The sequence below is a fragment of the Meles meles genome, chromosome 8 (assembly GCF_922984935.1).
Source record: "Meles meles chromosome 8, mMelMel3.1 paternal haplotype, whole genome shotgun sequence".
Lineage (NCBI taxonomy): Eukaryota > Metazoa > Chordata > Mammalia > Carnivora > Mustelidae > Meles > Meles meles.
In genome coordinates, this window is record NC_060073.1 from 21446414 (window position 1) to 21466403 (window position 19990).

The 19990-nt window shown below is 55.3% G+C and overlaps 1 protein-coding gene across 1 annotated transcript in view; it reads right to left on the reverse strand.

Annotated features, from left to right (window-relative positions):
* The window catches only part of CD82 (CD82 molecule), a 49788-nt gene that overhangs the window by 21066 nt on the left and 8732 nt on the right, over positions 1-19990 (reverse strand). Inside the window, exon 2 of the mRNA XM_046016535.1 lies at positions 2092-2174. Within this exon, the coding sequence (XP_045872491.1) occupies positions 2092-2154 (63 nt within the window). The 5' untranslated portion in view covers positions 2155-2174. The remainder of the gene's footprint in view (positions 1-2091; positions 2175-19990) is intronic.

The window sequence follows — 19990 nt, forward strand, 5'->3', positions numbered from 1 at the left end:
AGAAGCACGGCACTGCGACCCTCCTGTTCCCCAGTCCCAGCCAGCTGGCCCTGGAAGCCGGGCGGAGGCCCAGGAGCCAAGCACTTGCCAAGAAAGGCCTGGCTCTGGCTGCATGGCCGCTGTTTTCTAGAGCCGGGGTCCAGCCAGGAGGGACCTGACTATCTGGCTGGGGAAGCCCAGGTGCCCTGCCCCCAGCAGAGCTTCCAGACCCGGCTGCGGTCCACAGGGGATGAGAGCCGCAGCAAGGCCTTGGCATGGTCCTCAAGGAGGGTACCAGGGCTAGAGCCAGGGTTGGACAGCGGCAGGGCAGGGGCACCTCAGCGGTCCGTAGGAGTGCCGGGAACACGTTCATGTCTGTGTGTTGGGGCACAGTTAGGAGGGGGAGTTGAGAATGATTATTTCCCAAACTGTCTACGACCCTATGTAACTTGCAATGTAGAACAACTTTTCCCCAGGAATCCGTGTCTGCTGTAGAAAATTTGGAAAAGGGGCAGGAAAGCATAAGAATAAAATCCAAATTCTCAGGAATCCCAAAATGAACATTGAAAGGCACTTTCTTCTCTCAAAAATATCCATGGATGTGTGCACTTTTTAAGAGTTAATCTGAATCATAATAAACATCCTATTTTTCAGCCTGATTTTCTAACAGTAGGGGATAAACCAGCAACCCAGAGGAGACAGCCCCCAGCAGCACCCTGCACCCAGGAAGGCCTCTCAGGACTCTCCCCCCCACCCCGTCTCTCTCACACATACACACACACACTCATGCACACACACATTCACGCATGTGCAGACTCACACATGTATCACACGCTCTCCAGCCCCATCATGCACACATTCATGCACATACATTCACACATGTGCACACACACCCTGCCCCATCACACACTTGCACACATACATTCACGCACATGCACACTCATACATGCATCACACGCTCCCCTGCCATCACATACGCTCATGAACACTCACATGCACACACGTGCACTCACATGCATCACACGCTCCCCCTGACCCATCACACATACGTTTACACACGGACATACTCACACATGCACACACACCCTGCCCCATCACATACAGATTCATGCACACTCACATACACACACGTGCACTTACACCTGCAGCACACACTCCCCCTGCCCCATCGCACACACACGCCCTCACACACTTCACACATGCATCACACACTCCCCCTGCCCCATCACACACACACTCCTGCACACATATTCACACATGTGCACACTCACACATGCACCACTCTCCCCTTGCCCCATCACATGCGCTCACACATGCATTCACACACGTGCACACTTGCACACACATCACACTCCCCCTCCCCCAACACGCACACGCTCATGCACACGCATCACACCCTCCCCCTGCCCCATCACGCACACACTCATACACACACAATCACTCACATACACAACCACACACACACACACACACACAAAACTCCAAGCAAGACGAGTCAGTGTCAGGCCTGAGAGGAAAACTGAGGTCCCAGGAAAACCAGTTTCAGATGTTCACCAGCCTTACACATCTGGGCAGCCCTATGCTCAGGGACCTAAGGAGGGGCCTGCCAGGGTGGGTCTGGGGGAGGGGTGTGTGTCCCCACTCTGGCCCCAAGCCTGTGGGTCTCTTGCACACCCTCTGGGGGGTGTGGGTACATCCCCCACAGTGGGCGTGAGGGTGGGGGAGGGGTGGCAGCTGTAACAGCAAGATCTTCAGAGGGGGTGCAGGCGGGTCGGGGGCCGGCACAGAGAAGTCTCTGCTGATGAGTTAGGGGACACCCGGGGTGCTCTTCCCCACCCAAGCCCACCTCCAACCCGGACCAGCCCAGCCCTCAGTGCCCCAGGAGAGGGGACAGCGGGGATGGGCATCCAGCATTCTGCCACAGAACCAGCTGGAATGCAGGCCATCTCCTGGCTGGCCCCACCGGTTCCATTCACCGTGGTCTATCCTCAGCCCCCACCCGCTGCCCCTGACCACCACCCTGTGGCCTGGAGTCTCTGGAGGGTCTGAGCCTGGGCAGCCCCAGAGGAGAGTCTCTGTGGGAGGCGGTGGGCTAGTGCAGGTCATACTTACGAAAAAGAGCAAGTTGAAGAGGAAGAGAAAGTACTTGGTGACTTTGATACAGGCTGACCCCATCCTGATGGTCCTGATGCTCCCTGGCAGGAAGAAGAGAAGGCAGGTAGGTCAAGGCCAGGAGGGAAGGGGAACAAAGTTGACAGGCACTCGGGACCCGCCAGCCCCAGATCATCCCAGAGGGAGGGACTAACATGAGATCCCATTTTACGGCACGCTGAGTCCCAGAGAGGTTAGATGACTGGCCCAAAGTCACACAGCTAGGCAGTGTAGGCCTACAAGCCATCTCGTCTGCTTGATGTTTGACAGCTGGGAGTCTGGATAGACCCCTTGACTGGGCAGGGCCTGGAGGGAAATGACATAAGACCTTCTCAGGCTTTGGAAATACCCAGATGGATGCTGGTCAAAGCCAGGAGGCCAGGAAGTTAGCGGGTGACTGCTGGAGACCCAGAGGGGAGACAGTGGCTTGTGGCACAGATTCGTAGCCCTCTCTGGGGCCAGGGGCCTGCTGGAGGAGGAGGAGAGTTCCAGCCTTTCAGAAAAGGGACCGAGAGCTCCCACCACTATCTCTTCACAAAGGGCACAAGTGTGCATTGTCGAACATCCAACGAACAGAACATTCAACAGAGTTAATGAACACAAATTAAAAAAATTTTTTTCTCTCACCCCAGAGATAAAAACTGTCCTCATTTTAGTAGCTCAACTTGCAGCATGTGTGTTTCACAGATGGTTTTAAACAAAACTGGGCTCTTAGCATATAGAAGGATCCATAACCTGCTTTTTTCATTCGACAATACACTCTGCGTGTGCTGGTAAAATGTCCCACAATGTAACTTCACCTGCTGCGTAGGATTCCATCCTGTTGATCGTTTCACATTTTGGAGGGTCAGCTTCCTCCAGAAAATTCAGGTATGGGCAGCATTTTACATATAATGTCTGGGGGTTCAGAGGCCCCATTAAGTCCATTCAGGAGCCCCCAAGGATCCTAGGGTTAGAGTCCCAGACACAGATTTGTCCCAAAGCATGTAGTCAGTACTCTACGATTAGACACATGGCTGTTGCCCGTTTTTCACTGTCAGCCTGGGTGACACACTCGTGCTTTTGAAACGGCGCAGACCATGCTGGAGCGCGCTGGTGTGTCTCTCCACACTGACGGACCCCAGGCCAGGGCAGGACTCAGGGAGGAAGAGGGAAGCTGGCTGCCCTCATCCCTTCCCCGAAGCCACACAATCCTGGAATGACAGTGGCCAGCTCTCGGGCCCTGTGGGGTGACAGGAGCCAGTGTGGGGCAGCTGGGGATGGGACAGCTGCATGGGACAGCTGCTCAGGCAGAGCGGGGCTTGGGGGCAGGGAAGCAGGCATCGGGCCCAGTCCTGTTCCCACAGGACCTATGTCGGGGGGAGGGGGAGAGCAGGGCACAAAGCAGAGGGAAGGAGAGCTAATGGCTCGGCTTCACCCCTTCTTCCTCCCGCAAGGGTAAAAGGCAGCCCTAAGCCTTGTGATTCTCCCCTATCCATGTAAGTCGCCTCTGCCTTTTTCTGAAAGTAACCACCTTCTATCATCCTTGCCAGGAGGAGCTCAGCTTTGACTCTCTATACCTCCAGGGAGAGGGGAGAGGGCTGAAAGTGGGAGGGCTCACTACCTCCCAGGCGGTCCATTTCGGGATTCTGACATCTCAATTCGGGAGAATTTTCTCTAGCTGCCTTGCTGGGGGTCATATTGGGGCACAACATGAAGCAAAGCTGTCCAAAGAAGGAAAAGGCTGTCTGGGATGGTAGTGAGCACCCTGTCACAAGCGGCATGGAAGCAAAGTGTGAGTTAATACTTTCGGGGATTCAAGTGCTACCTGGGGACATTAGACTGAATGGCTCTTCCAGTCTACCAGGGTCCAAGGCTTGGGTCCAAGAAACGCAAGGACACCAGGGACTCCCGGAGTCAGGGAAGTCTGCCCTCGGTAAGTCCACCTGGGGCTGACCCCAGACCCAGGGCGGGGCAAACAAGGGCAACGCTGTGTCAGGAGATCCCGAACCCAGGCTGGCCTGAAGGAGCCCTGCAGTGAATGGTCCGCATAAAAAGGAGCGTTTCTGGTCTCCCCCAACACAGCTCTGGACGGACCACAGGCTCTGCGTACACTTGCACAGAACAGAACAGCAGCAGAGGAGAGATCCTCTCACGGAGGGGGCACGTTTCTCATTCCTACCTGGACCTGCTTTCCCCGCCGGGTCTCCTCCCAAAAAGTGATACAGGAAGCCCCAAGGGGGTGACTCAGGCTGCACCCGAGTCTACACAAAGGTCACCCCTTTACTGGGAAGAACTCACTGACAACGCTCTAGGGGCAGCCAAGGCCCTGACAGCGTGAGCTGGGTTCTTGTGCAACTGGAAAAGTACGCAAGCGGTCTTTGGCAACCATTGCCTGCTTCTAGAAAGTACGGGAAGGGAGTTTCTACAGGTTCCGCTCCCACATCCTCTGCTCAGTCTGGCCAGCCAGGGCAGCCTCGCAGGGTTGGGGGTGCTCAGAAACGGGCAGTTTGTGGACAAAAGTAGATTCAGTTGGGGCCCCTGAGGGAGGAGTAGCTGCTGGTGAAAGGGAGGGACTCCAGACGGCCACCAAAATCTGTCTGTCATCCCCTTCAATCCCCCCGGGCCCAGGAGGTGAGGGAGGTAATCCTATTGCTCGGGAGCCAGAGGCTTAGAGAGGTGAAATAACTCATCCAAGCCACACAGCTCACAAGCAGGGGTGGGCTCCAGAGCCCAAGGTCTGTCCATCGGGAGGTGCCTCCTTCCAGAGAGTGATCTTGACCGTATAAAGGGATCTGCGGGGATGGCTGGGATTCCCTAGTGGGAAAGGAGGCAGAGGCTGTCAAGCGGTTATTCCTTGATTCTCCAAGACTCTGAGCAACCTCTCTGGTCTCAGGCACTCACACAAATTGTCCTAGGCGTCAGGCAAAGCCCTTCAGTGTCCTATGAGCAAACTGAGGCACTGAGGGCTGAAGGAACTCGCCCCAGATCACCAGTACGTGGACCAGCGAGGACAGAACCCAGGCTGCCTAGCCCCTCGGGCTCCTTGATCCTCTCCAGGACGCATCTGGGTAAGCTCCGATGCCAGAATGGGAGTCGAGGCAGCCCCATGCCTGGCAGACAGTCCAGCCAATCTGGGAAGGCCCAGAGGCCACCTGGGAACCACCTGGACAGGAGAAGGTGCTGAGAATCAGAGCCTGGGGTGGCAGCCCCGGGCATGCTGGCCAACATCCAAGGATTTACAGTCTCTCTTCCTTCCAAGTACAGATGTTTCCCCCTCAAAGCAACACAGAGAGGACGATGGGCAGTTCCAAGAAGGCTGGGGGGTCAGCTCAGGCTGAGAACATGCCCAGGTGGCACCACGATGGGGCGTGGTGTCAACTTCAGGGACCCCGCACCCCGCCCGAAGTTGGATTCAGATGGCCTGGAAGATCTGAGCCTCAGTTTTCTCATCCATGAGGTGGCAACAAGGGCTGGTGTAGGGCAGGGGTTGGCCAATGGGGTCTTTAAATCAATTCCAACCTGCCACCTATTTTTGTACAACTTGTGAGCTAAGAACAGATTTTACATTTTTAAACAGTCAGAAAAAAAATACTAGTTAGCACAAGAAATTCACATTTTAATGGCCCTAACCGAAGTTGCACAGCCATGCCCCCCCGGCTTAGGTCTTGTCCCCGGCTGCTCTGGCATTGAGGTGGCAGAGTGGACATCACCATAGAGGCCACTGGACCCACAAAGCCTGGAACATTTACTCCCTGGCCCGTTCTGGAACAAGTCTGTCAGCCCGCAGTGCAGGGGATCCAATGACGTACACCCGCACGTCTGTAAGAGACAGCAAGGGTCAGGACCGCCCTTAGCTTGAGATCTTGGGGGGTGAGCGATCTGGTGGCAAGAAGTGAATGTAAGGAGTTGTGGTCGGGAGAGGGAAGACAAAGGACCCCCGGATAAGGGTCCAAACGCTGGCTCTGCAGCACATGACAGGGAAGGGCCTTGAAGGTCCTCGATCCCCTCACCTGTAGAGTGACGGTCCTAACTGAACCCGCCGCTATGAACAGTGAGGTCAGTAGCTGGTACTGGTGCAGTGGGCAGGGGGTGGGGCAGACCCTTCTCAGCACTTGTGGAACAAGTAAGGCCTGAGGGTTTCATCCGCAGACAAAATTAAACAAAAGGAATGTCTCCCAATGTTATGCTTCCGGGTATACACTTTCTGTAAACACTGGAGGGTCAGCCCGTACTTTCCTGCGAGCTATATAGACCGCCAACAACACAAGGGAATAACACGCATGCATATCTGAGTGGAAAATTCCAGAGCAGCTCCTGGAAGCCGTCTGAGCAGTAGAAAGAGGGTCCTGATTTTATGTTATACTTTACAGTAGGTAAATTGACCACTTCTAAGCAGCTACAATTTAAATTGACCAAATATATAATTTAACGCCAAATCAATTTGTACAATGAAATTACTGCGCTGGTATTTTACTAACTCCTACTCAACCCTCGGGACTGACTTCAGAGATCACCTCCAGGAAGCCCCCTATTCCAGCCAGCCTCGTCCCCATGACCCTGGCCCTGCCGACAGGCATGCTGGTTAGCCACACTCCCTCTCCGCCTCCTTCCAGTAGCTTTGGATACCGGATCAGTTCCCAGAACAGGCTAGGGCATTGGGCTGTCTGGGTATGAATGTAATTCTCTCACCTCCTAGCTGTGTGATCTCCGACAAACGACTTACCCTCTCTGAGCTTCACCTCACTCATTTGTGAAAGGAGGAAAAGAAAACCTATTTGGAAGATCTGTCCGGAGATTAAATTAGATAATGTGGATAAAATGCCTAGCATGCGGTAGGCTTTCAATAAATGGAGGTTACTATCTTCGTCCCTGATGCTGTACAGTAATTCTCTACTTAAATTGTCCCATCTTCCCCGCAAACCATACTTCGAGAGGAAAGACCATGTATTATTTATGAGAACAAAGAAGGCTCCCAGCAATGTCGCCTAGTGAAAGATGGGATGGGTGGCGGGATGAAGAAATGGGTGGGGGGAGGGGGGATGGAGGGATAACTGGATGGATGGAAGGAAGGAGGGAGGGATGATGGACAGATAGATGGACGAATGGAGGAATGAGCGGAGGAATGAAGAGACAGAGGGATGGAGGGGTGGAGGGAAGCTGGAAGGAGGGATGAATGGACAGGAGAATGGAGAGATGGAGGGATGAAGGGAGGAGAAACTTCCACATAAAATACCAGGACTGTCATAAGCTCAAGCCACCGACGGGTCTGATACTCACAACTGAGACTCCCCTTTCAGGCCTCTTTTGTCCTCATCCAAGGGGTGGGGACAAGGGGCATTCTGGGGGATGAGGACCCCGAGTCAGCTCTGAGTGCCCGGACCCGCTGCCAAGGCTCCTTCACCTTCCCCAAAGCCCGAGTACAGGACGTGGGTCTGCGGAAGAGCTGGGACAAGAGACAAGAGAACCCCTTGTCTGCAGCAGGCACCTGTGAATTCACACCTGCGGGGTGGGAGGCTTGGTCTGTCCCTCCCCTGAGAATAGGGTAGGAGCCCTCCAGCCTGATCCTAGAACCCACACGTGGATTAACCCGTGAGCCTGGGGGAAGGGAGCTACGTGAAGGCCTGGGACATGCGGGCCCAGAGTAGGGAGATGCAGGCTCAGTCCCCTGCTCTGGAGGATGAGACGAGGGATGAGACCCAGCCCGGTGACTGCCCTCCCCGGGCCAAGGACGGGCTGGGGCCAGAGCAGTGTTTTCAGGAGCGGCTCCTCAGAACAGGAGTCCTAGAAGACGCACTGTCGAGGACAGGAGGGTTTGCGGTCACCTGCCCTGTGGAGGGCCACTTCTCCCCAAGAGCCACCTGCAGGTCAGGCCGATCACCTCTCCAAGGCACCTGGCAGCAAGCATGGCCGAGCTGAAACCATTGTTCCCTTAACAGCCCTCAACACCGCATGGAGCACCTCTTAGGAAAAGCCCGACCAGAGGCTCTCGAGGGTATCTGGGGGCCGGTGCTAAAGAGTCTCAGTGCCGCAGGGTTTCCAGCGTGGGACAGGGACAGGTGGGGATGGCCTTTCCCCTCCCCCTCCTGCCCCCGGAGCTGGCCCAGACCAGACACCTAGGAGCCCTGCTCACCCACACCCCTCTCCTTCCTCCTTCTCATCCCACAACCTAGAAGTGTCTCCTCCAGTCTGGCACCTCACCCGGCCCAAATCTCCCTTCCCCCCTGGCCCAGTACAGCTCCCTGCTGGCCACTGGTTCCCCTTCCATCCTCCCCAAGCCCTTATCCACACCGCAGGAAGAGGTTTGAAAGCTGTAAGCCTGACCTTGTCACTCCCTTACATATAATTCTATAACCAAGATATGGCTACACAAGTCCCTACAAAATCCAGGCTCTTTTGGAGCCAATGCAGCCCTGCCTGCGTTGCCCTGCCCCTCCTCTGTCCCTGGAACACCCCCTGCTTCCCGTAGGCACATTCATTCCCAAGGCCATACTTCTGTGCCATGCCAGTACCCCAGGCCCTTGACCGGCTCAGTGCCTCTGCCCTGGCGGTCTCCTCAGACCCATCCACTGGCTCGGTCCCTTCCCATAGGCCAAGTTCTCTCCTCCCAGGGACCTTCTCTGAACACCAGATCTACACAGGAGGCCCAGCCTCCAGCTGCACAGTAGAATCAAAGCCTGCCAACACACAGCTCCCGTCCCTGCCCCGGCCAAGTCATCCATCAGAATCTCGGGGGTAGGGGGGAGGCTCCCCTGTTGACTGTCAGAACAGCACCCTTGATGCCCTTGATGGGGGGAGGTGGGGGTCAGGGGGGCACACCTGCCACATGGTCCACTCACTGAAGTTAGCTCACTGGTTCACGAGTGCCTCTAGAGCCTGGTTTGAACTTGACTCCTTCGGGCAAGGGCTGTGTCTGTCCCATTCACCCTAGATCCCGGAGCCTAGAGCAGTGTCGAGCACATGCTCAGCACATGGTGTGTATTTGCAGAAAGAAGGACTGGGAAGGAGGTGTCTGGGGAGATCAGGAAGGAATTCTTAGAGGAGATGGACAAACCAACTTTGATCCTGCAACTGGGGGTTTCTGGTCCTTAAAATGACATTGCTGGTTTACAGGAAGGGGTGGTTGCTTACTCCCCAAGAATGGATTTTGTTCTCCTCTGGGTCAGAAAAGCTGGTGGGAGCTGTGGGCCCTCTCCCTAGATGCAGGCGGGCAGGCACATGCCTCCATTGGGTTTCAGGGGAATCACTAACTCTACAATGCCAAGAGGTTCCTACTTCTCCCATCCCAACTGCCTTCAAGTAGTGGTCCCCAATCTCAGCGATGTCAGAATTATCCTGGGAGTTATAAAACTGCTCATGCCCAGGTCCCCCTCCCAGAGATCCTGAGTAAGTTGGTCGGGGGCACAGTCTAGGCATTGGGATCTTTTTTAAGTTTTCCAGAGTATTCTAATGTGTTGAGACCCACTGCCTTAGGCCTGGTCATCAGCACGGCCTGGCCCCTCTGTTCCGAGGGGGAGGCAGGCAGGTCTGGGGTCCCCAGGGCAGCAGGGCCCGGCTGGAGAGAACCTCACACGAAGCTCCCAGCACCTCTGCTCCAACCTCAGCTTCCCGGAGGCTCACGCCCGCCAGGGTTCTTTACTCCAGCAGCAGTATCTACTCTGAAGACCTTTGAGATCACTGCATTTCTCAGAGGGGGTGGCGAGAACAAGAGTCTGCAAGTCACACAGCAAGATCAGGGCCGAACACACAGCTTAAGGCTTGGCCATCCCCGGTGCACCTGCTGCCCTGCCCTGGTTCCCCGGGGCCTTTCTTCTGCACAGAGAGGTACAGAAGAATCACAGAGCAACCTTTCCTTCCCACTCCCAGAGCAGCCCCAGAGCAGCCCCATAACCTGGGAGACACTGTGGAGCTGCCTTTCTCAGCCGATAAGGGAGGGCACTAACCACCCCCTTCCCCCAACCAGCCCACACAGGTATGAAGAGGAACCACGATCAGGCTAGTGTAGAGTAGGGCTCAGTCCACGCTGGGCCCCTTGGCCACTCCTCCCACTCTCCCTGCCCGAAAATGCCAAATCCGCCCCATCTTTGCCAGCTGTGTGGCCTTGAGCAATCACTTCCTTACGGTGCCTCAGCTTCCCCACCTGTAAAATGGACTTACTAATGGACTGCGGCAGGACGCACATGAGTTTGTCTCTGCAAAGTGCTTGGCACCCAGGAGGTGTCAAATATATGCTACTAATCATAAGAACAACTATCCAGAAGTTGTTAACTGCCTGACCAACAGTCCAAAGCCCTCAGGGACAAGGGGTGTTAATTTAGTCTCCTAATGAATGCCAGGCCTGGAGGCCTCCATGCCAGACAGTGAGGAATGCCACTCCCTGGCAAGAGGGTGGGGGTTAAGCAGGGCAGGGACGGGCCAGAGAGTAGGGATTAAGCAGGGCGAGGCCTGGGCGGCCTAAGGAACAGGGCCTCTGCCCTGCACATGGGCAGAGCCTCTGTCTCTGGGCCTTTGGCTGTGCCCCAGGGGCCTGCCTGAGGCCTGGAGATCAAGCCGGTTTGGTGAGTTGACAACCGATCTCACCACGTGGGCTCAGTCGGCCTGCTCGGGCAGAAAGTGGAATGAGAAAGTCTGGCCCGAATGATCTGCTCTGGAAGCCAGCCTATCCAGGGGGCTCTGCATGGGCAAGCTGGTTCTTAGCCGCTCAGCTCTCCAGTTCTCTGGACTTTGTCCTGGTCATCCATAAAAAGAGGCTGGTCACAGGTGGCTGTGTTTGTTTTCACGTGTAACAGGTGATATGTTTCCTGAACCCTCAGCTAGCTCTGGGGGCTGGCTTTTTGACCTCATCACAATCTTATTCTCCATTCTCGGCTCTTACCTTTTGCTGCTGTTTAAAACAGAAAAGAAAAGAAAAAGTAAAAAGCAGTTTCTCTGGGCGATGGGAAGATCACGAGGCCATAGAACGGGATTAGGCTCAAGTTTCCTTCAAGACATAGGTTTGAATCCCAGTTGTGTGAACAAGGGAGGTACTGAACCTCTCTGAGCCCCCAGATCTCATCTCTTACACCACCTCTGCCAGCCTGGGTTGGTAGACATTCACCCAGACCAGACTCTCCCAGGAATCACAGGATTTTGAAGCCCCAAGTCCTGCTGTTTGTCTTACAAATGCAGAACCCAAGGCCCAGTGAGAAACACTCTTGCCACATGATCCCACGAGTCGGGGTGAGAGGCTCTGGTTTTCCTGCAGGCCTTACTTACTACCTGAAGCTGGGACTGACATCTGGCATTTGAGGGAAGATGGCCAGGGGTACCCAGGAACATAGGCGGCAGCTGACCCCCTCCTGGCCCCACTGTGGCAGAGGAATAACAGGACCTTAGAGTTTGGAGCACACCATTTCCACTGCCTCTTATCTAATCTCTCTAACAACCCCCCAAGATACCGTTATCCCTATTTAACAGATAAAGAAACTGAGACTCAGAGGTTCAGTGACTTGCCTAAGGCCACACAAGTAAGTGGCTAAGCCCTGATTAAAATTCAGCTGGGACCTGAGACCAGAGCTCCCCCACCCTCACCTACCATCTATGTGAAGGAGGGAGACGGCAGAGCCAGCTCAGCCCACCCTTCTGCACTTTTGCCTGCCTGCCTGCCCCTCATCCTGCCCTAGCTCTGAGGCTGACTCTTGGCTTCCCGTCAGGAAAGAAAAGATGAACTCCACCAATCCGGGCCAGTATGTTCTTCCATAGCGCCCTTCCTAGGAGGCTCTGCTCCAAAACCAAGCAACGAGCCTGGGAGGCCATCAGCATGAAGAAGGGGCCACTCCTACAGAGGGTGCAGTGTCGGGAAGAGCCAATACCTTGAACTTTCCAGCCTCTCTACTGGCACCATGCAGACAAAGACCCAAACTGAGGCTGAGCCATAGCCTCAAACATTTCCCTCTCCATGGCCCTTTGCAGACCCTGCCCCCTCCCAACGCTGGTTCTAGGGCTTACAAACTCCACAGCACCAAAAGGATGCTTCTGACATCACTGACTTCATCCCCATTTCTCCTTTGAAGAGACTGAGGCTCCACCCTTTGGGGGAAGGTATGTGCTAAGTATGTATGGTGGGGGCAAGTAGGGCACTGGTTACCATCACCTGTGTTTCACATCTAGATACATGTAGAGAAGCATATCTGTTTGTTTGGTACTGAGGTGGACAGACAGAAAAACACCTGGTCTATAGTGAGCTGCCCAGGGCTCTCTCTGTCCCCAGGGGCTGAGAAGATAACCAACCATCCTAACGTGTTGGGCACATTCAGCATCTCAGTTGGGAAGCCCTAAGTTAGAGGAATATTTAGAACAGGCTAAGAGGCTGTCCAGGAGCCCCAGATTCCAGCAGGAATACCCTGAATCCCAGGTGGGCCCTCAGAATTTAGCTCCCTTCCCTAGACCCCTCCCCAGGCCCACAGCAGGGGAAACAATGATGAACTGGGTCATTGTACAGTCTTTGGATTGAGAGAGACCTAAATGCCAATCCCATTTCACAGAGCTATGTGACTTTTGTCAGGTTGCCTACCCACTTTGAGCCTCAGCATCAAATGGGGATATGGAGGCTTGGCCAGGAAGAAGGTGGAATCAGCTTGCCATGCCTTTGGGGGCAGGCATACAAAGACACAAGACTGTGAGGGGAGGAGTCAGGCAAAATGATGACCCCACTCACAGGACAGGAGGTTCCTTAAGATGCAGGACACACACAGGTTCCTACAAACTGTCCCTGGAAGATTGCTGTCCCCAAGAACTTGAAACTGACGTTGGGCAGAGGGAGGACTGATGAATGAGAGCATTCACGGAAGTTCATGTAAATTAATAGAAGCATCCCCATACTAGCACGGCTTCACAAATCTGGCCTCATAGAACCCCACACCATTCTATGAGGTAGAGAGCGGGGCTTCAACATCCCTGTTTTATAAGCAGGATCTCCGGGGCTCAGGAACGGGGCAGCACTTGCCCTTGTCGCATGGCAGATGGGGACCCAACTTGTGTCCCCCAAGACCCTCTGACTCTGGAGTCCAGTGTCCCACCTACTTTGTGACCCTGCTCCCCATTGCCAAGCCTCCTCACATGGGGTCACTGAAGCCTGGCATGAGGGCGGCAGTTCCTGGCTCCTGAACTCATGGAATCAGAGTCACCAGGATGGTGCCAGGCACCTGCAGGCTTCACGCACAAGCGTTTCAGAACCCAGACCCCACACTAGCCTGCAGGGCCGGGCTGAAACACCAGGACACGAACCCGGGTCTGATCAGCACAGGTGACCTCAGAAAGCCTGAGGGGCTGCCTCCCGGGGCTCCCAAGTGGTCACTTCTATTCAGAGATTCCACCCCAAGCCAAGCCCACTGCAGTGCGTGGAATCCCCACTCTAGGCAGGCCCTGAGCTGGACATGGGAACAGATGAACGAGCCCTGTCCCTGCCCTCAGGGGTGCCCCGTCTGGAGGGACAGAGCCCTGCAAGGGAGCAATTACACACCAACATCATGTTCAAGTAGCACCCAGCCTCCCGCTCTCCCTCCGGGAAGAGACAGGCGCTTGAGAACACAGTCCCTGGTACTGGCCAATAACAATAGCCAGCCCTTAGTCCATGACTACTGGCCAGATCGTGTAAGTGCTTCACGTGGCTCGGTTCATCCTTGCAATGAGCCGATGAGGGGACAACTGCTTTGATCTCCAGTTTATGGGTGAAGAAAGTGAGGCTCAGGGTGGGAAAGGGACTTGCGAAGGTCACACAGACCATAAAGCTAGGAGTTGAACCCCACAGTCCGACCCTCTGCTGTCACGCGACGTGGCCCACAGAAACCAGTTTACAAATGGTCAGGTACTAAAATAGCTTCACCAAGGCCCAGCCTGCGTTCATTGGGTTCTATAGCCCAGTCTCTAAGCCCAGCCCAGTGAAGACCTCTGGAACCACATGGGGCACCAGGGGCCAGCCTGCACACCCATCGTAGAGCCTGGCAGTGGGTGGTTAATAAAGGGTTAATGTCTGGGCCAGGGCTGGGGTTCCCAAGACTAAGAGTGGGTACTAACTGTGGGCCCCGGGGAGGCAACTGGGGACAAAGAAGGGGGCTCTAATCAAGGACCCCACATGGCATCAGGCAGGTCCTTCAGTCAAGGCATCCTCTTCTGAGGCACTGGGTTCAAGAAGAAAGAGAACGAGCAGCTGAGAGGCCGCCTCCTCCAAGCAGCCTTCCCAGAAGACTCTTCTGCACAGACTCTCTCAGAGCACTGTCTGGTGACTCAGCATGGGTAGTTAGGGTGGGCATCAGACAGGGTGGACATCAGACACGTGGGGTCAAACCCTGGCTCTGTCTGCCCCTGTTACTTGACTTTTCTGAGTCAGGGCTCTCTAGGGTCTCATACTTTCCTCCGGTCCTTCCCCCCACCTGCTTCTTCCCTTCTGTATACATCCCTGTCTCTGCAGTGGCTTCCTCCCTGTGTCCAAGACCAGCTCTCAAGTCTCCTCCTCTTGCATCCTGAGAGCTTCTGACATCCGGGATGTCCCACGGCAACTGGCCAGCACACAGGCCCCCGGCTCCAGCCTAGCCAGCCTTCTCCAGGGCAGGCACCCAGCTCCAGGGAGGAGTGGCCTGGAGAAATCCATTTCCACAGCTGGCTGTGGGCATCCAAGGTCTAGATTCCCAGGCAGGGTAGGAGACACTGAAGCAACCCAGACACCTAACAGCTGGGGCACAGCCTGATAGGTTTCCATCTCCAGGGAGAAAGGGCTCCAGGCCTGTCGAGTCCTCTGGGATTGCCCAGGAGCAGGGACTGGGCAGCCTCAGCCAGGGTGCCCTTGGGTCTCGGCACTTCTGGAGACATTCTGACTCCAGAGGTACTTGGAGGGCAGGCAGAGGTTGGCTGGTGGGAGGCTGTTGTTGGGCGGGGAGTAAAAAGAGTGGTAGGAAAGGTCAGTGACCCAGACATAAGGAAAGAGAGACAGAATGACAGGGGTGGGCAACACAGAGAGAGATCCCAGTGAAGGGAGCCTCCTGGACATCCCCAACTCCAACCCACGGGCCTCCGGCCCTCTCAGGTCTGCACAGGAAGCTCCCAGGGGAGCCTAAGGCAAAAGCCACCCAGGAATGCAGGCCCTGCTCACCCAAGCAGGATCTGGCCCTGGGAGCCAGCCCAGCTCCGCCTCCCCCTTGCTCACCCCTTGCCTTCTTCTGTAGCCAGGAGAACCTGCCTTCCCTGTGGCCTCCCCAAGAGACTGGCACCCTCCCATTCTTACCCACACTGTCCTCCCCCCACCAGTCATCAACAATGGCCCATCCTCTCCCCAGCACATTCTCCACAGCCTTGGCCTCCCCCAGATTCTGGGAGCACCAGGCAGAGCCCTGGGTGGAAACTGCCCCCTCTGATAACCCCTTCTGAGCAGGCTGGGTCTGAAACACCCAAAGGAGCACTGGAGCCACTCACGGACCCTTCAGATTGCAGACGGAGGCAGAAGACTTGACCTCAGCCAGCAGCGGCTCAGCCCAAATGAGCACCCAGGTCCCAAACAGCCCCATGGGGTCCCCTAACTTGAGTCCCCAGGGCCCTTGGGAAGCAGAAGAAGAGAGCAACAGAGCCCAGCTTGCTCTACTCCGTAATCACTGCCCTTTCCTAAACCTTAGTTTCCCTATCTATGCAACAGGGCAGGCCCTAAGCCAGCTCCCAGAGCTCCTGGGGCCGGAATCTAGGACCGTTCACCCTGGAGACCTAGGGCTCTGCCATTTCCACCTCCTCTCAACCTGCTTCCCACTCCCATGCTGAGACATGCCTCTGCATGACAAAATTTAGCCAAGAATGTGAGCACGGCCGAGAGGTGGGGAATGGGCGTGGGTGGAAAGGTCTCGAGTCCCAGCTGTGGACCTTGGCAAGCCCCCTTCCCTCTTTGGGCTAACAACAGTTTGTTCCTACCTTACAGGGAGGTAGGAGATTTGAGGAATCAAAATGCTCTAGCGCAATAACGGGAAGCATGTAGTTATTATCAGCGTGAGAAGGTTCCAGGCCACAGGGAACTGGGAGGAGGGGTATACAGACAGATAGACAGACATGGAAAGGAAAGGTGCTTGGCAATACAGGAAAGGGTCTGTGTCCCCAGTGGGCCCTAGGGGCCCCTGGCATTCCAAGAGTTCTCAGCATAAGGACCTGCAGTGACACCACCTTGATCTCAGGCAGTCAGACAGGGCCTCAGGCCTGGCCCTCCCAGGCGACCGAGCACACCAGCACCAGAGCCAAGGGCTTAATGGCCTGGTGAGCCTCCAGGTGGCCAGAGAGAAGGGACTGTTTGTGATGCAGTAGGAAAGCAGACATATAAATCAGCCATGACAGGCTGGACTCAAGGCTCCTGGGAGGCAGCCCTTGGGGCTTCGGGCCACTGGGATTCCCACACCTACCCCTTCTCTACTGGGATCCCAAGAACAGAGAAGGTAGGAGTATTCCCCTTCTACAGATAGGGAAACTGAGGCTCAGGGAGGTACTGTGCCTGGGGGTCACAACTTGGAACCAGCAGAGCCTGTTTAAACACATTTGTTTGCAGTTGATTCTGTCCTTCTGCCCAATCTGTCCCCTTTTATCAGCCTAGAATACCACCCAGGCTAGAGCAGATATAACGCAAGCCTTAGACCAAAGCCCAGCCAGACATCTGCTCTAGGTTGTCAGGTGGGTGGAGGCAGAAGGAAGCCTGAGCTGACTGCAGGGGAGGGAGGAACAGGCATTTCCTGAGTGCCTCGAACCCACCAGACGTCAGGGGTTGGTGTTTTGCACAAGGCTCGCAAGTGGTCAGTGAGAAGAGTTGCGTTCTTATTTTTAGGAGATGGAAGCTGGAGGACAGAGAAGAGAGGGACTTGCTCGAGGTCACAAAGTGTGAAAGCCACAGGTCTGACACCCCCAGTCCACAAAGACCCAGCACCCTGAGCCCTGCCACCCTGGCAGACCCTTGGGGGGCTCAGACCCACAGCAGCCACAGCCTCTGCTCTGGGGGCTGGTTAACTAGCTCACCCAACAGACAGACCCCGAGACAGCTGAGTCGGCTTGGCCAATGCACCACGGCTGGCCCCAGGGAAGACGGTAGCCAGAGGCAGGCCTCAGAGAATGAGGAGGACTCAGGTCAGGGGACAGGGGAGGAGGTGAGGGCATTCAGACGGAGCTGCGGCGCCCAGGCACCTAGGTCTGGGAGTCTGGAAAATTCTCTACTGTTCAGGAGTACAGGAGGGCAGACACAATCCAGAGGGGAAGACAGGGGCTGAGGTAGGAGGCATAGCCGGGCCTGACCCCCGCCCTCCCTGGGCATTTGGGGCCCATCACCACCAGGGGCCCCAAATGCCCAGGCAGGAGCCCGTAACAGGGATGGCCCGAACCACCCTATCTTCCCTCCACAGGTTCCTGGCCCAGAGCGAGGATCCCAGTGCAGTCCTTTTCTGGAGTCCCTTGCACCCAAAATCCACCAGGCCCTGGGACCTCCAAAGTGGAGGCTGAGAATAGAGAGGAGGCTAGAGGTCCCCTTCCTCTCTAAGGAGGCAGCTTGGGGGCGATGGGCCAGGCTCAGGATGGGGAGAAAAGGTAAGAGGGGCTCCAGTCCTGGCTCCAGCACCTCCTTAGTTGTCGGATCCCAGGCATGTCACCCACAGCCTGTCATTATCTGTAAAATGGGCTCAGAAATAACACCCTTGCTGCCTACTTCACAAGGTGTGGGGAGGCCTGTGGGGAAAAAGTACGTGAGAAAATGTCCACGGCTAAAAGCTATAAAGCGTGTAAGGTATCATTAGCAGAAATGAGAACTCCAACACCCCGAGGAGGGGAGTGACTTCCCCAAGGTCACACAGCTAGGTGGCAGCACGACACTGGGTGACCTGGGTCTCCAGAAGGGTAGGCCAGGACCCTCCCCCAGCCAGACTGCGAGTCCTAGGGCAGCCGTACCCCTCTGGTGGACCCTCTTTGATGGGTGCAGCCCACCCCCACCAACCCCAGCCCCTTCGGTCCAGGACCTGCTGCCACTCTAGACCAGGGAATCTGGGAACAGAAGCCCGGCTCTGAGCCCTGCAGCTGCGGGTTTGGGCACATTGCTACAGCCCTGGGACCCTCCACATCCTCATCTGTATAATGGGGGCCACTCGGTCACTGACACCATGGCTGCAAAGTGCCCAGGGTGGGGCCTGGCATCTTAGCTGCCCGACAGAGGAGGGCTCTCTCCTCTTCCTCTGCGGTGCCTGCCTGACCTTCCCCAAGCCAGGCTTAGGCACATGTTTCCACGGCTTCCCAGAAAAATGCCCCGAACAATAACTGGGAATATAAATGGGCTGGAAACATTAGATCTTAGAAGAAGGGCACATTACTGAATGGCTAGTAGGCGGGGGCGGGGGGAGAATAAAAAGCAGAGCAAGACCCTGGTTCAGAGACAGTGTGGAGGACCCTGCCTCCCCAGCCCCCTCACTTGGGGTCCTCTGGGTCCCCCTCAGTGTTCACGGAATGCACCTCTGCCCCAGCACCGGACCCACATGACGGAAGCCCAGAGTATGTGATATAGTTCGGGGTCGGGGTGTTGTTGAGGGGGAACACGGAGAGGTGACAAGGCCGGGGTTTCTGTAGTGCTCCTGATGGCTTTCAGGGTTAACTTGGACATATTAGGTTCCCTGTCAGAGCCTCAGTGCTCCCTCCTACAAAATGAGGATGGTGATAAGCATCTTATCCTCTTGCACATAAATATATAATTGCACATCCTGGAAAAGCTGACGAGGTGGAGGCAGGAGGAAGGTGAGGTTAGGCCTCATGCAAGCCTTTACCAGATGGAACCAAAGGGTTCCTACTGGGAGCTAAGATTCACCACACAGCCTCCAGTGGCCCATTCTACGCCTCCATTGGTTCTCCAATTGTAGTTCCCAGACCAGCAGTAACAGCATCTCCTAGAAACCTATTAGCCGTCCACTTTCCTGGGCTGCCCCCTAGACCAATGGAATCAGAAGTCTTAGGGGTATGATCTGTGCGTTAACAAACCCTCCAGGAGACTCTGCCATATGTCAGAGTTTGGGAACCACCGCCCCCCTCCATGACCCACCTCCTACTCCAGACAAACTTCCTCCCACGGACTCATCTTCTCATTCCCTGGCTCCCAGAAGGCTGCTGAGAAGGAAGGAGTCACCATGGAGAAAGGTCATTAAATACTAAAGAGATCTCATAATTAGTTAATGACACCACAGGCTCTTGGAAGGGAGACAGGAGGGTCAAAAGTCAGATTCACACTCTAGTTGAAGAGGAACAGCTCCCCATATCTGTCTTTTTCCTTCTGTCTCTTACCACCCCCCCAACACAGATCCCAAGCACTAGCCCCTTTCCTTCTATGTGCTTGCTACCTAGCTCCTAGGGACACAGTGCCCTCTCTCCCTAGTGGGGCTAGAGCTAAGTTTGGGGATACATTCTGGTGGGTATGGGGGAAAGGATTTTTCCCTGAGAACCAGTTCCTCAGACCATGAGTTTAAAAACCAGCTGACTAGAAAGCCACTTCTAGGAATCTACTCCGTGGAGAGTGTTAGATGTGGGCACAAGATCTATGTATGGACAAGGCAGTCACTCTAACGACACTGGAGCTAATGAAAAATTCAAAATGGCTGAAATGTGCAACAGTAGGAGAATGCGAAACTGGGTCATGGTGGATCCACAGAGTGTGATACTACAGGGCTGGGAAACGTGCTGAGGAATATTGAATAACATGGAACAATCCTCCCTTTACAATGTTAACCCACTGTGGCGGCACAGGAAGTGGTCCGTGTGGTATAATCCCAACTGTGCGCATGTGTGTGTGCGTGTGTGTCTGTGTGTACACCACACTGTTCACAGTACTTATTTCTGAGTGGTTCTTGCCTCCTTTACATCT